This window comes from Capricornis sumatraensis, chromosome 8 (genome assembly GCF_032405125.1).
Source record: "Capricornis sumatraensis isolate serow.1 chromosome 8, serow.2, whole genome shotgun sequence".
Classification (NCBI taxonomy): domain Eukaryota; kingdom Metazoa; phylum Chordata; class Mammalia; order Artiodactyla; family Bovidae; genus Capricornis; species Capricornis sumatraensis.
This window is the reverse complement of record NC_091076.1, coordinates 92,287,008-92,307,677: the sequence shown is the minus strand read 5'-3', so window position 1 is coordinate 92,307,677 and position 20,670 is coordinate 92,287,008. Positions and strand designations below refer to the sequence as shown.

Genomic DNA, 20,670 nt, shown 5'->3' with positions numbered 1-20,670 from the left:
GTGCAGTCTCCATGGTGGTGTGTGTATCAGGGCCCCGCCCCGACTCCCCTCTGGGGTTCACTGGGGCCATAATGCTGCCCCTGTGGGGGAGGTGGTCATCCTTCTGGGCTGGGAGCCTAGAACTGTGGACCCTCTGCTTCCCCTTCCCCTGTGGTGCAGGGGAGAGGCGCAGAAATGGGCTGTAATCACCCTGGGTTTAGCCAGCGCTGCTTCGTGGAGATGGGAGTTTCCGCCCTGGCTCCACAGCCAAGAAGCCCATCAACCTCTTGTTCTGGCTGTGGAGGGAGGAGCGAGCCCTGTAACTCCCTGTTTCAGACCCTGCCCTTCTTCCTCCTGCCGCAGGCCCGGCCTCCGGAGCCCCCAGCCCGCTGCTGGCCTCCCTGGCCCTGCCCGCCAGGCCTCTGCAGCCCCCGCTGGACTTCAAGCACTTGCTCACCTTCCACTTCAATGGCGCCACCCCGCTCAGTCTCTTCCCCAACTTCAGCACGGTACGGGCTGGGTGGGCGGGTGGCGGGAGTGCAACCCAGCATGGGGGTGGGCTGGGAAGGTGGGCTCCCAGGGGCCGGCTCTTAGAAGCTGGGTCCAACCAGGAGCAACATCCCTCCGAGTGACCAGGTGCTCCCAAAATGGGGCCCAGCTCCTGCTTAGGCCAGAATATCCGGGATGCTACTGTCCTCTCCCCTAGCAACTGGTGCTGAGCCTGGAGGGCCTTTGAGCTGCAGGTTTCATCGAGTTTTCATAAAGGGGCATCTGTGGATGATCTGTGTATGTCTGTGTGCCTTTCTGTTTTAGTTTGTAGGACTTTGTGTGTATTTACGGGTGTGAGTTTGTGCACGTGTGCTTGTGAACTCTTTATGCCTGTGTAGTTGTCTTTATGTAGTGTATATGCCTGGGTATCTGAGTTTTTGTGTGTCAACTGTGTATGTGTTTGGTGTGTGTCTGGCCTCTGCGTGTATGTTTTCATATGGTTTGGATGTGTGCCATTGGTGTGCAGGTGCGTGTGTATCTTTCTGCTTGTTTCTGTGATTTGTAACTACCTGTACGTTTATGTGCTGTGTGTCTGCCTACTAGTCTCTGTACTAGCATTTCCATGTATGTGTGTAAATCTGAAACTTACTTCACTATATGAGCTATAAGGTATACGACCCTTTTAAAAACTTTTTTGAAAAATCAAATGTAATCATTGATGAGCCTCCCCCCATCCTGACAATATGGTGGGAAGCTCTATCTAATCACCCTTGGGAGCCCCTTCCTTCCCACCCTCCAGGGTTGTTCAAAGATCCTAAGGAGCCCAAGACAACTGGGGGGGGGGTCCTCTGGTTTGTAGTCCCCACTGTCACTTGCTGACATGCTCATTGTTCAGGCACATGGTCCCTACGAGGGGGTCAATCTGCTGCTGTTCTCATCCCTGGGGGCCCTGCAGGCCATTCTCCCCTGAAATCCTGTCCCGTCCCGCCACCCACCCACCTCAGCCCCTGGCCCTGGGTGCTGTGAGGATTAGAACCTCTTTCTGGTCTCAGGGAAGTTTCTGAAACCATGCTCTTCTCTCAAAGCCTGTGTTCTTCTCTCTCAGGAAGGTTTGCAAAGTTCTTCTTGACAAGTAAGCCCCCAACGACTTCTGCTTTTTGACACAACAACCCAGCCTTTGAGAAAAGGGAACATAAAGACTTGGTTTGATAGAAGAAACAGAAATTATTTAAAACAAGGAAAAGAAAAAAAAATACAAATTCATATTCCAGGGAAATGACCCTACTATTCAGGGAACCCTCTGGCTTCCGTCTGCTAACCCTGCTCCCTGCCCCCAGCCTGGTCCCCCACTGCCCCTGGGCTGTGGCTCTCACTCTCAGGCCCTGTGACAGCGGCAAAGCTGATATGGTAAGCTTTATCTCCCCCAGCCCACAGGCCCAGCACAAGGCTGGGTTATGGGGGAGGAAATTCCAAATTCTCTTCTCCGCTTCTCCCTGCCCTCAACTCTCTGCACACGTAGATGTGATTCTCATGAAGGAGGAAAAAAAGAGACCGGAAGGGCAGCAAGGGAAGCCATGGTGATCACCAGGCCATGGTTGTGTTTCTCAAGATCACAAAAGTCACGTGGCCATCCCCCTGCCTCCAAGCACAAGCCTAGGCCGTCTAAGAGAGTCAGCCAGGGAAGAGGCTTTTCTTTTTCAGTGTTTAATATCCACAGACATAGGAAATTTCTTCCTATGGGCTGACCACTGCCCTCCTGCTTAGACTTTAGTTTTGGGCATTTGGCACTGCCCTTCCACCTTACTTAGCTGACCCCACAGTTACTGTGCCCTCCCACCCCCTCCACAGATGGACCCGGTCCAGAAAGCTGTCATCAGCCACACATTTGGGGTCCCCTCTCCCCTGAAGAAGAAGCTCTTCATTTCCTGCAACATCTGTCACCTGAGATTCAACTCAGCGGTGAGAGGGAGTTGTGGAAACAGGCTTGGGGGGCGCTGGGCAGGGAGCGGGCTGGACCCTTGGCTTCCAGGTCTTTCCTGCCTGGAGGAATAGGGGTGGCAAAGGGACTGTGGTCTGTATTTTCTGTCCTTCGTTGAGGAAGAGCCGCTCCTGGCCCTTTATCCATCGGATCCTTTCCTCTCTCCAGATTCCTGTGCCCCTTCCCAGCCCATCCCCCTGGGATTCTGTTTTCCTCCCCCTATGCCTCGCTCCTATGTTCTGGAACCTTCTGATGAGAGCAGGCTGCCCTTCCCTACTCTGGGTCCCAGGGGCCACCATCGGTTCTGGTTCGGGGCTGAGTTCTTAACACGCCTGAGAGTTTACAGAATCTGTTTGTGTCTATCCTCTTAATTAGTTCTCATGATACATCTGTGAGATGGTTCAAGGTCCCATCCTCAGTCTCATTTTTCAGATGAGGAAACTGAGCTTCAGAGAGGTTAAGTGACTTGCCTGAGGTCATACAGCTGGTAATTAGCAGAGCTGGCATTTGAACCCAGGCCTCGCTGACCCCACAGTCCACATACTTCCTAGCAGGGCCTACCCCTAGAGAGTAGGGAAGCCTCATTCTGGCCTCCAAGGGAATGTTTGGTTTCTGTCCAGGCAACTTCTGCAGTTTGGGGAGATGCTGTTGGCAGACCTGCTCTTGTGAAAGTGCCTAAGGAGGGGCCACAGGGCCTTCTTTCCTACTTTGGGGAGCAATAAGCAGGAATCCCTAGTGGACAGGCCAGGTTTGCGGGTTCCTTCCAGGCTTTCAGGTTACATGGGTCATGCAAGTGATGGATGGAGAGACTCACTCTGATAAAGAAACCATGTATTTTTCATACCAGGCCCAACACAGTGCCTGGCAAATAGGAAATGCTCAGGAACTATTTGTTAAAAAACACGTACAGAAGGATGAATGATCTGGAGTGTATGTTCCCTAAAGCATGGGGACTGCTCTGTTTTCCCACTCATGCATTTATAAACCTAGTAACTGACACTCACTGAGCACTTATTCTCTGTACTAGGCCCTTGTCATTCATCCCTGAGTCGGGAAGATCCCCTGGAGAAGGGAATGGCAACCCACTCCAATATTCTTGCCTGGAGAATCCCACGGACAGAGAAGCCTGGCAGGGTATAGTCCATTGGGTCGCAAAGAGTTGGACACAACTGAGCGACTAACACTTTCGCTTTCACTTGTCATTCATGTTCTCATTTTCATTCTCACAACCCTGTGAAATCAGTATTATCATCCCAAAGCTTATGAGTCAGAAACTGAGGCTCAGAAAGGTGTAGTGACTTGCCCAAAGATGCACAGCTAAAAAGGCGCTGAGGCAGAATTGGAAGGCGGTGGCGGTTTGCCCAGGAGTTCACGTATGAGAATGCATTCTATAACCCTCGGGCCCACACACGTGCTATGATGACAATAACAATGGCAAGGGTTTCCTCCCTGTGTGGCCGGAGCCCTGCTTCCCTCTGACCTGCCCCCTACGTGCCAGCTCATGGATGGGGAAGGTAGACGCAGCAAATGAATGGTGACTCCAGGCTCTCCCCTCCCCAGAACCAGGCTGAAGCACATTACAAAGGCCACAAACATGCCAGAAAACTCAAGGCTGTTGAAGCCGCCAAGAGCAAGCAGAGGCCGCAAACCCTGACCCAGGATGAGACGCTGGTGTCCCCTACCCCGACTCCAGCCGGTGGAGCCCCTGAAGAGCTGCACAGCAAAGGTCAGTCCTGAACTTTTGTCCCACCCCTGTCCCACTCCAAATCTGGTTTCTGACAAGGGGTTGAGTGTTTTCTGCTTATTATTATTCCCGCTTGTGTTGGAGTATTCCATCTGTACAGGAAGAGGCGCACACCACATGGAAGAGCATCTCGGATTTTCCAACCCGAATCTGCTGAGGTGAAGAAACATGTCACAAGCACCCCAGAAGCACTGCCCCCGCCCCACCCCACTCCTCAGGCCCTCTCCCAGTCACTACCTTCTTAGCTTCCTAGGCCTGGGATAATGAATGACCACACACTGGGTGGCTGAAAGTAACAGAACTGTATTTTCTCAATTTCTGGAGGTCAGACCTTTGGAACAGGGTGTCAGCAAGGTTGGTTCCTTCCCGGGGTACAGAGAGAGAGTCTGTTTCGTCCCCCTCTTCTAGCTTCCTGGTTGCCGGCAATCCTTGGCCACATTCTGACCTTCTGTCTCCACCCTCACATCACCTTCTCCCTCGCGCCTGTGTGTTCACATGATCTTAGAAGGACACCAGTCACTGACCTAGGGCCCACTCTAGTCCAGTTTGATCTCATCTTAACTAATTACATCAGCAAAGACTCTGCTTTCCAGATAAGATCACATTCCGAGATTCCAGATGGACGTGAGTTTGGGGGTGATGCTATTTAACCACCTATAACCCTCCCCCAGGATAACCATGAGCCTGACTTGTCTCACCAGAGATTAGTCTCACCTGGTTTTGGTTAATGACATACAGATGGTTCCCAACGTCACAATGATTTGGATTATGATCTTTTGACTTCCCAGGGCTTCCCCCAGTGGCTCAGCGGTAAAGAATCCACCTGCAATGCAGGACACAGGGGTTCGATCCCTGAGTCGGGAAGATCCTCTGGAGAAGGGAATGGCAACCCACTTCAGTATTCTTGTCTGGAGAATCCCATGGATAGAGGAGACTGTTGGGCTACAGTCCATGGGGTCGCAAAGATTTGGGTGTGACTGAAGCGACTTAGCACACAGCACGCATGGTATAAAAGCGATATGCATTCAGTTAGAAATTGGACTTCCAATTTCAAATTTTGATCTTTTCTGGGCTAGAGATATACAGTACATACTCTTTTTAAAATTTTAATTGGAGTATAATTGCTTTACTGTGTTGTTTTCAGTTCAGTTCAGTTGCTCAGTCGTGTCCAACTCTTTGCAACCCCATGGACTGTAGTAGACCAGACTTCCCTGTCCATTACCAACTCCCAGAGCTTGCTCAAACTGATGTCCATCAGGTCGGTGATGCCATCTAACCATCTGATCCTCTGTCATCCTCTTCTCCTCCTGCCTTCAGTCTTTCCCAGTATCAGGATCTTTTCCAATGCATCAGTTCTTCGCATCAAGTGGCCAAACTATTGGAGCTTCAGCTTTAGCTTCAATCCTTCCAGTGAACATTCAGGACTGATTTCCTTTAGGACTGACTGATTTGATCTCCTTGTAGTCCAAGGGACTCTCAAGTCTTCTCAAACACCACAGTTCAAAACCATCAGTTCTTTGGCATTCAGCCTTCTTTATGTTCCAACCCTCACATCCATACATGACTACTGGAAAAACCATAGCTTTGACTAGACGGACCGTTGTTGGCAAAGTAAAGTCTCTGCTTTTTACTATGCTGTCTAGATTGGCCATAGCTTTTCTTCCAAGGAGTAAGCGTCTTTTAATTTCATGGCTGCAGTCACCATCTGCAGTGATTTTGGAGCCCAAGAGGATAACAATGTTGTATTAGCTTCTGTTGTACAAGGAAGTGAGTCAGCTCTCTGTGTACATATATCCGCACCCTCTGGGCCCTCCTCTCATACCCTCCTCCTTCCACCCCTCCAGGTCACCACAGAGCACGGAACTGAGGTCCTTGTGCAATACAGCAGCTTCCCACTAGAAGGCAATGGCACCCCACTCCAGTACTCTTGCCTGGAAAATCCCATGGACAGAGGAGCCTGGTAGGCTGCAGTCCATGGGGTTGCTAAGAGTCGGACACGACTGAGCGACTTCACTTTTTCACTTTTCACTTTCATGCATTGGAGAGGGAAATGGCAACCCACTCCAGTATTCTTGCCTGGAGAATCCCAGGGATGGGGGAGCCTTGTGGGCTGCCGTCTATGGGGTCGCACGGAGTCAGACACGACTGAAGCGACTTAGCAGCAGCAGCAGTGTGTGTATGTCAGTCCTAATCTCCCAACTTGTTCCACCCTCCGCATGTGTCCATTCTCTACCTCTGTGTCTCTATTGCTGCCCTGCAAATAGGTTCATGTGTACATTTTCCTAGATTCCACATATATGCAATAGTATATGATATTTGTTTTTCTCTTTCTGACTTACTTCACTCTGTATGACAGGGGTACGTACTCTTTTGTGATGTTGGAAAGCAGCAGCTACGTGACCAGGAGGGTAAACAACTGACACACAACCATTTTGTGCCCATGCAAGCAATGTGGTTTTCACTGTCAACACAGTATTCCATAAATGACATGAGATAGTCAACACTTTATTATAAAATACACTTTGTGTTAGATGATTGTGCTCAACTGTAAGCTAAGGTAGGTGTTCTGAGCACATTTAAGGTAGGCTAGGCCAAACTATTATGTTCGGTAGGTTCAGTTCAGTTCGGTTCAGTCGTTCAGTCGTGTCCGACTCTTTACAACCCCATGAATCACAGCACCCCAGGCCTCCCTGTCCATCACCAACTCCCGGAGTTTACTCAGACTCATGTCCATCGAGTCAGTGATGCCATCCAGCCATCTCATCCTCTGTTGCCCCTTCTTCGCCTGCCCCCAATCCCTCCCAGCATCAGAGTCTTTTCCAATGAGTCAACTCTTCGCATGAGGTGGCCAGAGTACTGGAGTTTCAGCTTTAGCATCATTCTTTCCAATGAACATCCAGGACTGGGCTCCTTTAGGATGGACTGATTGGATCTCCTTGCAGTCCAAGGGACTCTCAAGAGTCTTCTCCAACACCACAGTTCAAAAGCATCAATTCTTCAGTGCTCAGCTTTCTTCACAGTCCAACTCTCACATCCATACATGACTACTGGAAAAACCATAGCCTTGACTAGACAGACCTTTGTTGGCAAAGTAATGTCTCTGCTTTTGAATATGCTATCTAGGTTGGTCATAACTTTCCTTCCAAGGACTCAGTGTCTTTTAATTTCATGGCTGCAATCACCATCTGCAGTGATTTTGGAGCCCAAAAAAATGAAGTCTGACACTGTTTCCACTCTTTCCCCATCTATTTCCCATGAAGTGATGGGACCAGATGCCATAAACCTTAGTTTTCTGAATGTTGAGCTTTATGCCAGCTTTTTCACTCTCCTCTTTCACTTTCATCAAGAGGCTCTTCAGTTCTTCTTCACTTTCTGCCATAAGGGTGGTGTCATCTGCATATCTGAGGTTATTGATATTTCTCCCGGCAATCTTGATTCCAGCTTGTGCTTCTTCCAGCCCAGCGTTTCTCATGATATACTCTGCATATAAGTTAAATAAGCAGGGTGACAATATACAGCCTTGACATACTCATTTTCCTATTTGGAACCAGTCTGTTGTTCCATGTCCAGTTCTAACTGTTGCTTCCTGACCTGCATATAGGTTTCTCAAAGAGGTAGGTCAGGTGGTCTGGTATGCCCATCTCTTTTAGAATTTTCCACAGTTTATTGTGATCCACACAGTCAAAGGCTTTGGCATAGTCAATAAAGCAGAAATAGATGTTTTTCTGGAACTCTCTTGCTTTTTTGATGATCCAGCGGATGTTGGCAGTTTGATCTCTGGTTCCTCTGCCTTTTAGGTTAGGTCTATTAAATGCATTTTTAAATTATGATGGGTTTATTGGGAGGTAACCCCAGTATAGGTTGAGGAAGATCTGGAGTATGTAGGTTTTGCATCTGGCTTCTTCCATGTTGTCGTGTGTCGCTGCGTTTTGTCCTTTTTCATTGCCATGTAGTATTTAATTGACCACCAACTCTTTTCACTATTCTCCTGTTGATGAATATTTGGATAGTTTCCAGTTTCTGCTGCTAGGAATAGTGCTCTATGAATATTACAGTACTTCTTTTTGGTGACTTCCACTTATTTAACAGTTAGCTAATAACTGTAGATTATCAGGACTGAGTGGTCTCTCTGAGACCACTGGGCCCAACTTTATGATTTCATGTAGGAAAGCTGAGGCCCAAAGAGGCCCAAGTCTGCCCAGTGATTTGGTGAGGAGTCTGGAATTCAGTGCTGGTCATCCCTACACCAGGGGCCCTCCCCTCAGCCATGCTACCCCCAGAATGTCTGTGCTTAAAATCATGGTCTCAAGGGACCTCCCTGGCAGTTGTTAAGACTTCAGGCTTCCACTGTAGGAGGTATGGGTTTGATCCCTGCTTGGCATCCCATCACTTCATGGGAAATAGATGGGGAAACAGTGGAAACAGTGTCAGACATTATTTTGGGGGGGCTCCAAAATCACTGCAGATGGTGATTGCAGCCATGAAATTAAAAGACACTGAGTCCTTCGAAGAAAAGTTATGACCAACCTAGATAGCATATTCAAAAGCAGAGACATTACTTTGCCGACTAAGGTCCGTCTAGTCAAGGCTATGGTTTTTCTAGTAGTCATGTATGAATGTGAGAGTTGGACTATGAAGAAGGCTGAGCACTGAAGAATTGATGCTTTTGAACTGTGGTGTTGGAGAAGACTCTTGAGAGTCCCTTGGACTGCAAGGAGATCCAACCAGTCCATTTTGAAGGAGATCAACCCTGGGATTTCTTTGGAAGGAATGATGCTAAAGCTGAAACTCCAGTACTTTGGCCACCTCATGCGAAGAGTTGACTCACTGGAAAAGACTTTGATGCTGGGAGGGATTGGGGGCAGGAGAAGAAGGGGACGACAGAGGATGAGATGGCTGGATGACATCACTGACTCGATGGACATGAGTCTGAGTGAACTCCGGGAGTTGGTGATGGACAGGGAGGCCTGGGGTGCTGTGATTCATGGGGTCGCAAAGAGTCAGACATGACTGAGCGACTGAACTGAACTGAACTGAACTGAACTGGGGAACTAAGATCCAACATGCCTCATGCAGCCAAAAGTTAGAAAAAATAAATAAATATTTTTAAAGTTATGGTCTCGAGAATCATCTTGGAGCTTGCCCTCTTACCTGAAGCCTTCCATTTCCCCAGCAGTTCCTGCGGCCCCTCCTCCTGGTCCCGAAACCCAGTCACCCCGGAGTCCAGAACCCACGCCCAGGGAGCCAGTCCCCTCAGACCTCTTGGATGCTGCCTCCTCTTCCTCCTCTTCATCTTTCCCACCCTGCTCCCCAGAGCCTGAACCAGCAGCAGCTGCTATGGGAAGCGGTGTGAGTGGGGAAGGCAGGAGCGAGAAGGGGCGCCTCTACTGCCCCACGTGTAAGGTGACCGTGAATTCTGCCTCCCAGCTTCAGGCTCACAACACAGGTCAGTGCACCCAGCCAGCTTGAGTCCGGGGAGGAGATGCCCCTCACCAGATGCGGGCAGGCTGTCACTTCTGGGTGGCCCCTGTGATCGAGGGCTGGGTGACAGAGGTGCTGTGCCCAGCTGTGAGTGGGCAGGCATTTGGGGTCCTCCAGCTAATGCTTGGGGAGAGAGGATTGGGAAGAGACGTCTGAGGCAACAAGATCTGAAGGGTCCCACAGAAGACGGGAGACACCCTCTCCATCTCTCCTTGGGTCAGACCTGGGGACAGGGTTGGGATGAGAGTCAAAGGGAGGCTGACCATTTACTCTGCAAGGAAGCTTCCTTGAGGATCTTTGGGGCTTTCCAGATGGCACTAATGATAAAGAAACCCATGCCAATGCAGGAGACATAAGAGATGTGGGTCTAATCTCTGAGATGCCGGGAGATCCCCTGGAGGAGGACGTGGTAACCCACTCTAGTATTCTTGCCTGGAGAATCCCATGGACAGAAGAGCCTGGAGGGCTACAGTCCATGGGGTTGCAAAGAGTTGAACACGACTGAAGCGACTTAGCACGCACGGGAGGACCTTTCAGAGGGAAAGAGAAACTTCATGTGGCTGTCGGGGCTGTCGGTGTGGAGCAGCCTGGAGGCTTCAAGGGACAGCCAGGCTGACCTGGCTTGGAGGGGGTCTCTGTAGCCCTGCTGCCCCTCGCTGGTGCTGACAAGCTGTCTCCTTTCCTTCTGCCAGGAGCCAAGCACCGGTGGATGGTGGAAGGTCAGCGGGGCGCTCCCCGCAGGGGCCGGGGCCGCACGGTGCCCCGGGGAGGAGCCGGACACAAGGCCAAGAGAGTGACAGGGGGCAGGGGGGGCCGGCAGGGGCCCAGCCCCCCGTTCCACTGTGCTCTCTGTCAGCTCCAGGTCAACTCAGAGACCCAACTCAAGCAGGTGGGGCAAGTGAGGCTGGGATTGGGGGTGGAGCAGAGGTGAGGGGGTGGGCCCCATGCCAGGCGGGCAGGAGAGAGCCTTCAGGGAGAAGGTGGGTGGAGCAGAGAAGGGTGCAGGTGGAGAAAGAGGTGACGCTCAAGGGATGGTGAGCTCCTGGAAGGCAAAGGCCAACTCTTGCCTCCCCTTCCCCGGGGCCTCCCCTGCTCCAGGGCCAAGTGGACTAGGTGTGTGAACTGTGGGTAGCAGAAGGGTGAGCTAGCCAAGCATGAGAGGGTAGTTTTGGGGTCCCTGGGTTCCTCGTCTTGTTCCCAGTCTGTCTGTCTGTCCACTAGCACCTGAGCAGCAGGAGGCACAAAGACCGCCTGGCCGGGAAGCCCCCCAAGCCCTCCAGCCAGCACAGCAAGCTGCAGAAGCACGCAGCACTGGCTGTGAGTCTCCTCAAGGTATCGGTTCAGGTCCGGAGGGGAGAAGGTTGGCCGGAAGGGAGGGCAGGCTGGGAGGTGGGAGGTGGGGCAGGAAGGAAGCCTCCCCACCCCATCTCATGGCGGCCTGGGCAGGGAACGAACTGGGGTTGGGTTTTTGATTGTCTTGGGATCTGCCCAGAAAAATTTCCGGGGAGGTGGGCCCGGGAAAGTCATCTCAGGGACAAGCGCAAGGGGTGGGCGAGCATCTCCTGGAGACTGTGTCCACCCCCCACTCCCCACAGCCTCCCCCCTTGGCCCATCCCAAGATTCTCCTCCCTCTGGACAGGACGACAGGTGGTGGAGAAAGCCCTGTGGAATGAATGTGTGGGGGTGGGAAGGGAGGAGGATTTAGGTTTGGAATCCTGAAAGTCACGTTTTTCCTGCAGCAAAAGGTCTAGGGATGGGGCCAAGGGAGGGGAGGGGATTTTCCTGGGGTCAGAGATTGTGTCCATCCCTCTTTTCTTTGCAGTCTAAACTGGCCTTGCAGAAGCAACTCACCAAGACCCTGGCAGCCCGCTTCTTGCCCAGCCCGCTCCCCACCGCGGCGGCAGCCATCTGTGCCCTGCCAGGGCCCCTGGCCCTCCGGCCTGCCCCCACAGCGGCCACCACCCTCTTCCCAGCTCCAATCCTGGGTCCAGCTCTGTTTCGCACCCCAGCGGGAGCCGTTCGCCCTGCCACGGGACCCATCGTTTTCACCCCCTATTAGCTCTCCCAGGGAGCCCAGGGCTGACTTCCCAGCAGTCGCCCTCCCAGCAGTTGCCCCTGCTCGCCACCGGCCCTGACCCCTCTCCCTGAGATGCCTCAGTTCCCTCCATCCTGCAGGAGAATGCCTTTTACAGCCTCGGGGTCCTGCCCAATCTAGGAAGAGCTGGGCTAATGCTAAGAGCTGCTGCCCAGCCCTCAGTCTGCACTGGGGACTCAACTAATGCCCCGGATGGGCCCCGGACCATCCATCTGCACCCTCCCTGCCTCTGGTGTCTAGGGCTAGTCCTGGGCTCCCCTCCATTTCCCATCCTGACTTACGGGGAGCAAACCGAAAAATCCAAAGATCTATGCAATAATCCTAGCCCCAGCCCCATGGTGCTCTCACCTCCCCAACTCAAGACCTATAGCCATGTGGCCAGAGGCCCAAGGAATCTGACTTTCTCCTAGCCTGAGGACAAGACTGTGACCTCTATTCCTATGCCCTGCAGGGGGTGGGGTGGGGGTGGTCTTCCCCATTCACTGGATTCCCCAGAGAATCACTGGCGATGATGGAGGGGGTCTCCAGTGGGAGTGGGTTCAAGGCCGCCTGGACAAGGGTGTGGTGGACTGTGGAGAGAGGGAGCGGCACCAAGTGGGGCAAAGCCAAGGGGCGGCTGGGGCCGCAAGCTTCTGGGGTTTTCGCTTGCTGACAGGATGGGGTGAGGTGATGGTGATGTTCTGGCTGGGCCGTCTGTAATAGAGGAAGTGACCAGTCCCACACACGTTCTCCCCTCTTAGCCTTTCATTGATTCTTCCTGAACCCCAGCTCTCAAGGGGGAAGAGAAGTGACACTGGGTCTCCCTCAGACTATGGAGCCCCCTGACACCAAATCCACCCCCCAGGGTTCCCCTCCAGTTCCTCACTTCAAACTGGCCCCCAGCACTCAATTCAGCTCTCCCCCAAGACCAGCAGCCCAAGCCCCCCTCGCTGTGAACCCGAGTGTTGGGATCCACTCTCGAGACCCATTTTCGTGCCGTCAAGATGACTGCCACCACCCCCTCCCGCCCCAGCACTGCCACCCACCACTCCACGATATGGGACTTCGCCAGTATCCGCCTGTTATCTTTTTTTTAAAAAGCTATTTCCAATGGGGGAACAAGAAAAAAGGGGGAGGGGAGGGAAACTTTTTGATAACAGTTGTGGTTTTATTGTGTCCAACACATCAATAAATGAATTTAAGCTCAAGCTTGTATATGCCCTAAAACTGGACTCGCCCAGCTGGGCCGCCTGCCCCTGCTCGCCCCTCCCGTTCTGGGGAGAAGGGGCGTGTATTGGAGGTCATCTGGCTGTAGTGTTTCACCTGTGCTAGGTATGTGCATCAGAAGCAGGTGAGCACGGGAGGTTGCAGGTTACAAGCTCACCTGAACAGCGTGCTGGAAGTGTGACCACCTTTCTGAGCCCCCAACAGGCCTGGCAGCTCCTGGGAAGCTGCTCCTGCTTGGCCTTGTTCTGCTCAGGCATCTGAGGTAAGAAGGGAGCGCTAGAGGAGCACCTTGCCCAGCCTCCACTGGGGCAGCAGGCATATAAACACAGGAAATTGATAAATAGGAGTCCAGCCATCAGCTGAAAACCACCACAGGAACGGGAAAGACCGGTCCCCAGGCCCGGGAGGTCTGCTGATTGGGCACTGGGCAGCCGCTCTGGCAACTAGAGCGAGTAGTGCGCTCCTGCCCCCTGGTGGTCGGGGGAGCAGTGTCCCAGCCTGCAGGGCTGTAGGCATAGCACCTTGAAAAGGGAGAAGCTGAGGGGACAGTCGCAGTTGCGGGCAGTATCCAACCACAGGGCTAGAGAGCACAGAATCGAGATCATCTTACAGATGAGAAAAGCGGAGCCCCGAGAGGGGAAGGGCCTTGCAGGCCCACAAAGCCAGCTACTGACTCCCAGCCCAGCTGTGTCTCATTCCACCTCACCCAGTGACATGCTCCCTGAGCAGGAAGAGGAAGCTGGGGGAAGAGTTACAACAGAGAAGGACACTCCCAGGAGGCTAGCTGCTTCTAGCCAAGGAGAGGACAGGAGAGAGGTTGGGCTGTTGGATGAGGAGGTGCCCAGAACACCAGCACGCACACACATGCACATCCACACACAGATGCCCGGACACCCTTTCTCTAGAGTCCAGGCTGGTGCCATGAGAGAGAGATGATGTGTGTATGTGTGTGTGTGTGTGTGTGTGTCCCAAACACCAGCATGCACACGTGCACACCTACACACAGATACGGGGACGCCCTTACTCTAGAGTCCAGGCTGGTGCCATAAGTGAGTGTGTGTGTGTGTGACCCAAACACCAGCATGCACACACACGCACATCCACACACAGATGCCTGGACACCCTTTCTCTAGAGTCAAGGCTGGTGCCATGAGAGAGAGACGATGTGTGTGTGTGTGTGCATGTCCCAAACACCAGCATGCACACGTGCACACCTACACACAGATACGGGGACGCCTTTACTCTAGAGTCCAGGCTGGTGCCGTAAGTGTGTGTGTGTGTGTCCCAAACACCAGCACACACACGTGCATATCTACAGACAGATATGTGGACGCCCTTACTCTAGAGTCCAGGCTGGTGCCATAAATGTGTGTGTGTGTGTGTGTGTGTGTGTGTGACCCAAACACCAGCATGCACACGTGCACATCTACACAGATACGTGTCCAGACTGATGCCGTGTTTGTGTGTGTGTGTGTGTGTGTGTGTGTGTGTGTGTATGTGTATGGGTGGGTGGGTGTGGGTGTGTGTATGTAGAGGCTTCCTGAACAGCGGGTGTGTAAATATAAGAGAGAGAGAATAGACACTGGCAGGAAACCAGGAAGTGGGGGGTCCCTGTGATAGGAAGCAGACCCCAGATGCAGCACCTCTGCATAGAGCTCTGCTTCCTCTCCTGGCAGGTAAAAGGGACAGTGACCCACAACTACCCCAGTCACCGCAGGGCAGATATGATGGGGGCTGGGGGGGTTGGCGGTGCTAACCTAGACTGTCAGCAATTCCCAGAGCTGGGAGGGAGCAAAAGCGACCTGAGCCTCGGACAGCCCAGCTGCCTGGCCTAGTGGTGAGCTCCCCACCTTGACTGGGAAGCAAAGCTACCTAAACCCCCCTTTCCCCCAACCCAACTTCCAGGGCTGGGAAGGCACCACATCAGCCATCCAAGGAGCCGCTGCCCTTGTTCTTGCGGCTTAGGGGGAAGGCAGACTTGCTCTGGGGCTGGGTCATCTTGCTGGCCAGGTAGACGAAGGGCTCCAGCAGCGAACGGCGGTCAGCCACTGACACCTCCCACAGCTTCACCTTCTCCGACTTGGCCCAGTGCTGAGCCACGTCCGGGTCTACACGCCGCTGCTCCTGCAGGTCACACTTGTTGCCGAGGACCACAATGGTGACCTGTGGAAGAGGAACACAGGAGAGGCCTGTGGCTGCAGCATGGACCTTGGGGGCCGGGATGAGGGCCAGTGACCACCTCAGGCTTGTCATGGAACTCCCAGAGCGGGTACAGATGGAAGCCAGAACTTGAACAGAGGAAGGAAAGGAAAAAGCAACCACTTCCACCTCGGAGTCCTAGAGGAGGGGAAGAAGTCTCAACAGCTGAGGTCTCATCTCTTCCTACATTAGAAACTGTGGGCGGGGCCTCCATCTGGCCCTCCCTCCAGGGGTTCTGTTACAAGCCCTGTGTCATTCATGCCTGATCACTACTGGGAGTTAGTGCTGGCTAAGTTAACTGGTGAGGAAGCACTCCCAGCATGCCTGATTGAGAACAAAAGGGCCTTCACAGCTGAGCACACAACCACTATTAAAAAAGCCTAGTGAGGACATCATGTGTGTTAGGTCAGGGATCTCCTAAACTCGAGTAGCCTCTCTGGCTGAGCTGTCTCAACATGTGGGCACCTCTAGCGGTGAAGACACCTGGCAGTGGTTTCCATCCCCGCCCTCCAGTTTCAAACCTAGCTCCTGGCAAATGAGTGAAAAACAGAGCCGTTCCGGGCCTCCCAAAGCCAGCCCAGGGCCCACTGTCTCTCACCACCGGGGTTCTGCCACACACCTCCTTCTTGTCCTTGGATTTGTCAATCTCCTTCTTGAGCAGCTCCACACGCTGAAAGGACTCCCGGCTGTCCGTGCTGTAGACCAGGACATAGCCGTCAGTGCAGGAGAAGCAGTGCCGGGGCAACTCGGCCCCGTCTCGGAGCCCCCGGGTGTCGTAGAAACGCACCTGCTCCCGGACCCCCCGGTCAGTCTCAATGGAGCCCACATAGATGTCCTCCTGCGTCTCGATCATCTCAGAACCTGGGACAAAATGAGGAGGAAAAACTTGTTTCTGGGCTTCTCTGGTGTCTCAGTGGTCAAGAATCCACCTGCTGATGCAGGAGATTTGAGTTCAATCCCTGATCTGGGAAGAGCCCACGTGCCTTGGAGCAACTATGCCCCTGCGCCACAATTACTGAGTCTGTGCTCTAGAGCCCGGGAACCACAACTTCTGAAGCCCATGTGCCCTGGCACCCGTGCTCCGTAACAAGAGAAGCCACTGCAAGGACAAGCCCCTGCACTGCAACTACAGAGTAGCCCTCTCTTGCCTTTGCCACAAGTAGAGAAAACCCGTGCAGCAACGAAGACTCAGCACAGATTAAAAAAACAACAACAACCTTGTTTCTAGGGAGAAAAGAGATTGGGAACCTGCATGACTGAGTGTATCCTAACAAGCCAACCAGATAGGGGGAGAAAGGAATGTCAGGGCTGAGGATTGGGGTCAGACTTCAAATCTGACTGGACTGCCATGATTTGGGGAACAGAGTCAATCTTATGCTGATAGCACACTAAGCACAGCGTGACTTGCAAGCTTCTCCTTCCCATCCTTCTCTGATATTGGGTTTCCTCTTTCCAGATTTCTTCTGTGTGGCAGGGTTGGGATCTTCCAGATCCTGGGAGCACCACCAGGAGCAACTTTTAGCCTCTTGGTATTGTGATCAGATCTCTTCATGCTTCCACTTCCTCCGCCACAGCCCATCCCCAGCAACTCACCCACTACATGGTTTCCATACAGAAGCTGCTCCAGGATTGAAGTCTTGCCCACAGAAGCCTGGCCACACACGACCACCTTGCAGCTCTTCCCCATGCTTAGCTTTCAACCCTGAAGAATGGAAGCACACTGGGTGAGGCAGGATTAAAACACAGGGCCTTCCCTGAATTGAGGGCCCAAGTTTTGAACCGAACGCACAGCCTTGAGGAGTCGGCACTGTCCACTACCCTCGGCAGGGTGTACCATGTCCGCTATAGTGTTTCTGACGTGTCTATGTCTGCTACCGGACAGTGAGCCGTATTGTACTCATCTTATCCCCAGGACGTGGTCAGTAAGTGGCACAGAGCAAGTGCTCAGTAAATGCTGCCACAAAGCGGGAAGAGTAGCTGGCTTAAAGGAACCACTCTCCAGTATCTTTTCTGTGCACAGAATGCACAGGTGTAGAAGACCAGTTGCTGAAGGGAGCTCTGGCTCAGCTCCCTCTCTTAAACCATGATCCGGTAAAGAAATAACCAGAGATATTGTTTTGTGCGGATCTATCTGACGTCACTCTTCCTGGGGAGTGAACAATTAAGAAGAACATTCTGCTTTCCAGAAAGGCTTATCTGGACAATTCGTTCCCTCTAATTCCCAGTCAAGGCCATGGCTAGGATGAAGCATATCAGACAAGAAACAAAGGAGGGAAGGAATCTAAGAAAACGATACTTTGGAAAGGAGAGAGATTTTGCTGCCCTTGGACACACCCAGATAAGGCTTAGACATAGAAATCTCAGGACACTCCAAGCGATCTCAAGGCACCTCAAACACAGGTTTCCCAGAAGTCCTAGACAAAGATTCCCCCAGAGAGGAGAGACAGAGATAACTTCCCAAAGGGTTCTCACACAGAAACTTCTCCAGAGGTAACTCCCTAGTACAGATCCCCGCTTCCCGCAATTAAGGGGCACCCCAAGAGAGACTATCACACGAGCCTCCTGCACTCTCTCCCCACCAGGGGGCTCCCAGAGAAAATCAGAATCCTGCCACCTAAAGCGTCCCAAAAGCCGTGGTCGACCCCGGCCTCCCAGTTCCATACCTCCTAGGGCCCTCGCAGCAGCACAGCCGGGCCCCCCCAGGCTCCCAGGGACCAGGGGTGGGGCAGCCGCGGCAAACACTCGGATCTTCCTCTGCGTCGACCCAGGCTCCGTCTGGTCCCGCCCCCGCAGCTTCCATCCGGCAAGACCAATTCCGGCGGCGGAGAGCGGTCGCCGGCAACACAGCGCCTTCAGAGGCCGGCGGGGAGATGACGGCCTGAACCTCGGCTAGGTGGTCGCCAGGGCACAGGTTATACGCTGGCGGGACGCGCCGGGTGCTGTTCTGGTGTCTCAGATGCCCAAATGTTCTTTTTCTAAAGGCTACTAGAGTAACACTTCGTTTATCCAGTCGTTTATTCATCCAATGTCTTCTGATCGCTTCCTCTGTGCCACTCACAGGACTACGTGCTGAGAAAAGGCTGGCGAATTAGACCTGGTTGCAGCCCATTAGAATGTCACCATCTAGACATCTAACCCAGTTACAGTCTAGCATGTAAGATCTATTACAGAGGTGCTGTGGGAGCACAGCCAAGGGGTGTTTAACTTGGGGACAGTGGGCATCACGTTATCCATGGAACCTTCCTGGAGGAGGTCAGGTCTGTGCTGAGGTTTGAAGGGGGTGGAAGGAAAGGGTGAAGGAAATGTGGCAACATCCATGGCATTTACTGGAGCTACATGTATTTGGGTTCAGTATTGATAGCAGAGAGGAGCCGAAAAAGAAAAAGAAAGAAAGGAGCCAAACAATCTAAGACCTGCGTGTTTGGCCAAAGAGTTCAAAGTCTATCCTAACAGCAGTGGAAAGCCATTGATAGGATTTATGCCAGTGAAGTGACATGATCAGTTTTTGCTTTTAAGCAGGTCACGCTAGTAAAGAGTGAAGACTGGACAGAGGTGAGACTTGGGATTAGTTAGGAGAGTAGGGTAGTATTCCAAGATTTCCAAAAAATGATAAGAATCTGAATGGGGGTGTAAAGGAGGTAGATTTGAGAGATATTTGATGAGAGAATTAACAAGACTTGGTGATAAATTGGGAGGTTGTTTTTTTTATATTGGAGTATAGTCAATACTTCGGCCACCTCATGCAAAGAGTTGGCTCATTGGAAAAGACCCTGATGTTGGGAGGGATTGGGGGCAGGAGGAGAAGGAGACGACAGAGGATGAGATGGCTGGATGGCATCACCGACTCGATGGACTTGAGTTTGAGTGAACTCCAGGAGTTGGTGATGGACAGGGAGGCCTGGTGTGCTGCGATTCATGGGGTCGCAGAGAGTCAGACACGACTGAGTGACTGAACTGAACTGATAGTCAATTAACAAATGTTGTGATAGTCTCAGGTACACAGCAAAGTGACACCGCCATCCATATGCATGTATCCATTCTCTAAATTGAGAGTTTAAGATTCAGAGAACACAAAATAGGAACGTGGTTAAGGACAGGTGGGCCTCCTGCATTAGACCGTAGACCATGAGCCATTGGCAAGCAGGGCCCGAGTCTGTGCCTTCCCAACCTAGCTTTGGAGAGAGTTGTTGAATGACTGGCTGGAAGAATGACGTGTCTCTTCCAACCCTGGTGGAGCCTCTCCCATCCTCCACTACCCAGTGACAGGTGTGGTTTCAGCTCCCTCAGCACTGTGGTAGGCAGGGACTGTGCAAGCAGCTCATGGACAATGGCAGTGACTTTTACTGGAGAAGGGGGATAAACTCTTCTTAAATTCCCTTGACCCCTTCTTTGGTAACCGTTAACTTTAATACTTTAACCTCAACCTCCCCTGCCCCTCTCAGTTTAATGTCAGTTCATTTTAGTTCAGTTCAGTCGCTCAGTCGTGTCCGACTCTTGCCAGGCCTCCCCGTCCATCACCAACTCCCGGAGTTCACTCAAACTCAAGTCCATCGAGTCAGTGATGCCATCCAGCCATCTCACCCTCTGTCGTCCCCTTCTCCTCCTGCCCCCAACCCCTCCCAGCATCAGAGTCTTTTCCAATGAGTCAAGTCTTCGCATGAGGTGGCCAAAGTACTGGAGTTTCAGCTTTAGCATCATTCCTTCCAAAGAACACCCAGGGCTGATCTCCTTTAGAATGGACTAGTTGGATCTCCTTGCAGTCCAAGGGACTCTCAAACCCCAATTTAAGTCAGGTCCACAAAAATTATTGGTCTGGGTGAAGGGCTGAGAAAATTAAGCTGTGTCCTTGCCCTGTCTGAGTTCCCAATCCAGATTGCATTCGGCAAAACAAGCGTGCTGAGCAGGGAGTTTATATGAGGGTTGGGAGCACTGGGGACACTGTGGAACAGGGACCTCACCCTGCGAGCTGCCTTATAAACTCCAGGGCAGGGTCTGGGGCTCTGTGTCACCCTTCCTAGGCTTAATGCTGAGATGGCACTCCCAGGCGGCTGACATGAAAGCAGCCTCATAAAAGGGTCAGCGTCATTAGGGTGATGAACCAGTTGGTACTTGGAGGTCCAGAGGGGATGAAAGGCGCGGTGCGAAGACGCCCTGCGTTCCCCAGGCTTGGTTGGGCAGGGCTTCCAGGGGCCGATGAACACTAGGAAAACTGGATTCAAAGTGTCTCTTCTTGCCTTTCGCAGGAGGCGGCTGTGGACATACTCAAAGGTCGGGAAGGTATTAGTAGGGGGGGCTCTTTATCTCCAGGGTCCTGGGTCACCGCGTCCGTACCCAACTCAGACTCCCGGAGCATCACCGGAGACGCTCTAGGATTGGAAGTTGTTATGGCAACGAAGCTCTCGGAATACTGAGGAAAGCCGAAGCCTAGAGAGGCGACACCCTCTTATACCCTCTTCGGCCCCCACGGGTAAAGTGGCGCCCCCTACGCACAGGAACCGT

The 20,670-nt window shown here is 52.5% G+C and overlaps 2 protein-coding genes across 7 annotated transcripts in view; one reads left to right on the top strand and one right to left on the bottom strand.

Moving 5' to 3' along the window:
• ZNF385C (zinc finger protein 385C) overlaps positions 1 to 11,730 on the top strand; it is a 32,740-nt gene extending 21,010 nt beyond the window's left edge. For 2 of the 6 annotated variants that reach the window (XM_068978653.1, XM_068978656.1), the window contains 7 exons: positions 343 to 488; positions 2,317 to 2,427; positions 4,007 to 4,172; positions 9,367 to 9,636; positions 10,364 to 10,560; positions 10,893 to 11,003; positions 11,494 to 11,730. In XM_068978653.1, the coding sequence (XP_068834754.1) occupies positions 343 to 488; positions 2,317 to 2,427; positions 4,007 to 4,172; positions 9,367 to 9,636; positions 10,364 to 10,560; positions 10,893 to 11,003; positions 11,494 to 11,730 (1,238 nt within the window). Of the gene's footprint in view, positions 1 to 342; positions 489 to 2,316; positions 2,428 to 4,006; positions 4,173 to 9,363; positions 9,637 to 10,363; positions 10,561 to 10,892; positions 11,004 to 11,493 lie in introns of all 6 variants that reach the window. The other 4 variants (XM_068978657.1, XM_068978658.1, XM_068978654.1 and 1 more) reach the window with 4 other exon arrangements.
• A 1,192-nt stretch (positions 11,731 to 12,922) lies between these two features.
• NKIRAS2 (NFKB inhibitor interacting Ras like 2) lies at positions 12,923 to 17,926 on the bottom strand. The gene is made up of 4 exons (XM_068976877.1): positions 17,835 to 17,926; positions 16,765 to 16,873; positions 15,791 to 16,032; positions 12,923 to 15,135 (listed from the first exon to the last, which is right to left on the bottom strand). Exons 2-4 carry the CDS (start codon positions 16,856 to 16,858, stop codon positions 14,896 to 14,898), a joined length of 576 nt encoding a protein of 191 aa, XP_068832978.1. The 5' UTR covers positions 16,859 to 16,873; positions 17,835 to 17,926; the 3' UTR covers positions 12,923 to 14,895.
• Between the last annotated feature and the right edge of the window lie 2,744 nt (positions 17,927 to 20,670).

Coding starts and splice junctions, on each gene's coding strand:
- NKIRAS2 (XM_068976877.1), bottom strand. CDS start 16,858: ATGGGGAAGAGCTGCAAGGTGGTCGTGTGTGGCCAGGCTTCTGTGGGC. Junction 16,033..16,764: donor GTATGGAAACCATGTAGTGG/GTGAGTTGCTGG, acceptor ATTTTGTCCCAG/GTTCTGAGATGATCGAGACG. Junction 15,136..15,790: donor AATCCAAGGACAAGAAGGAG/GTGTGTGGCAGA, acceptor CCTCTTCCACAG/GTCACCATTGTGGTCCTCGG.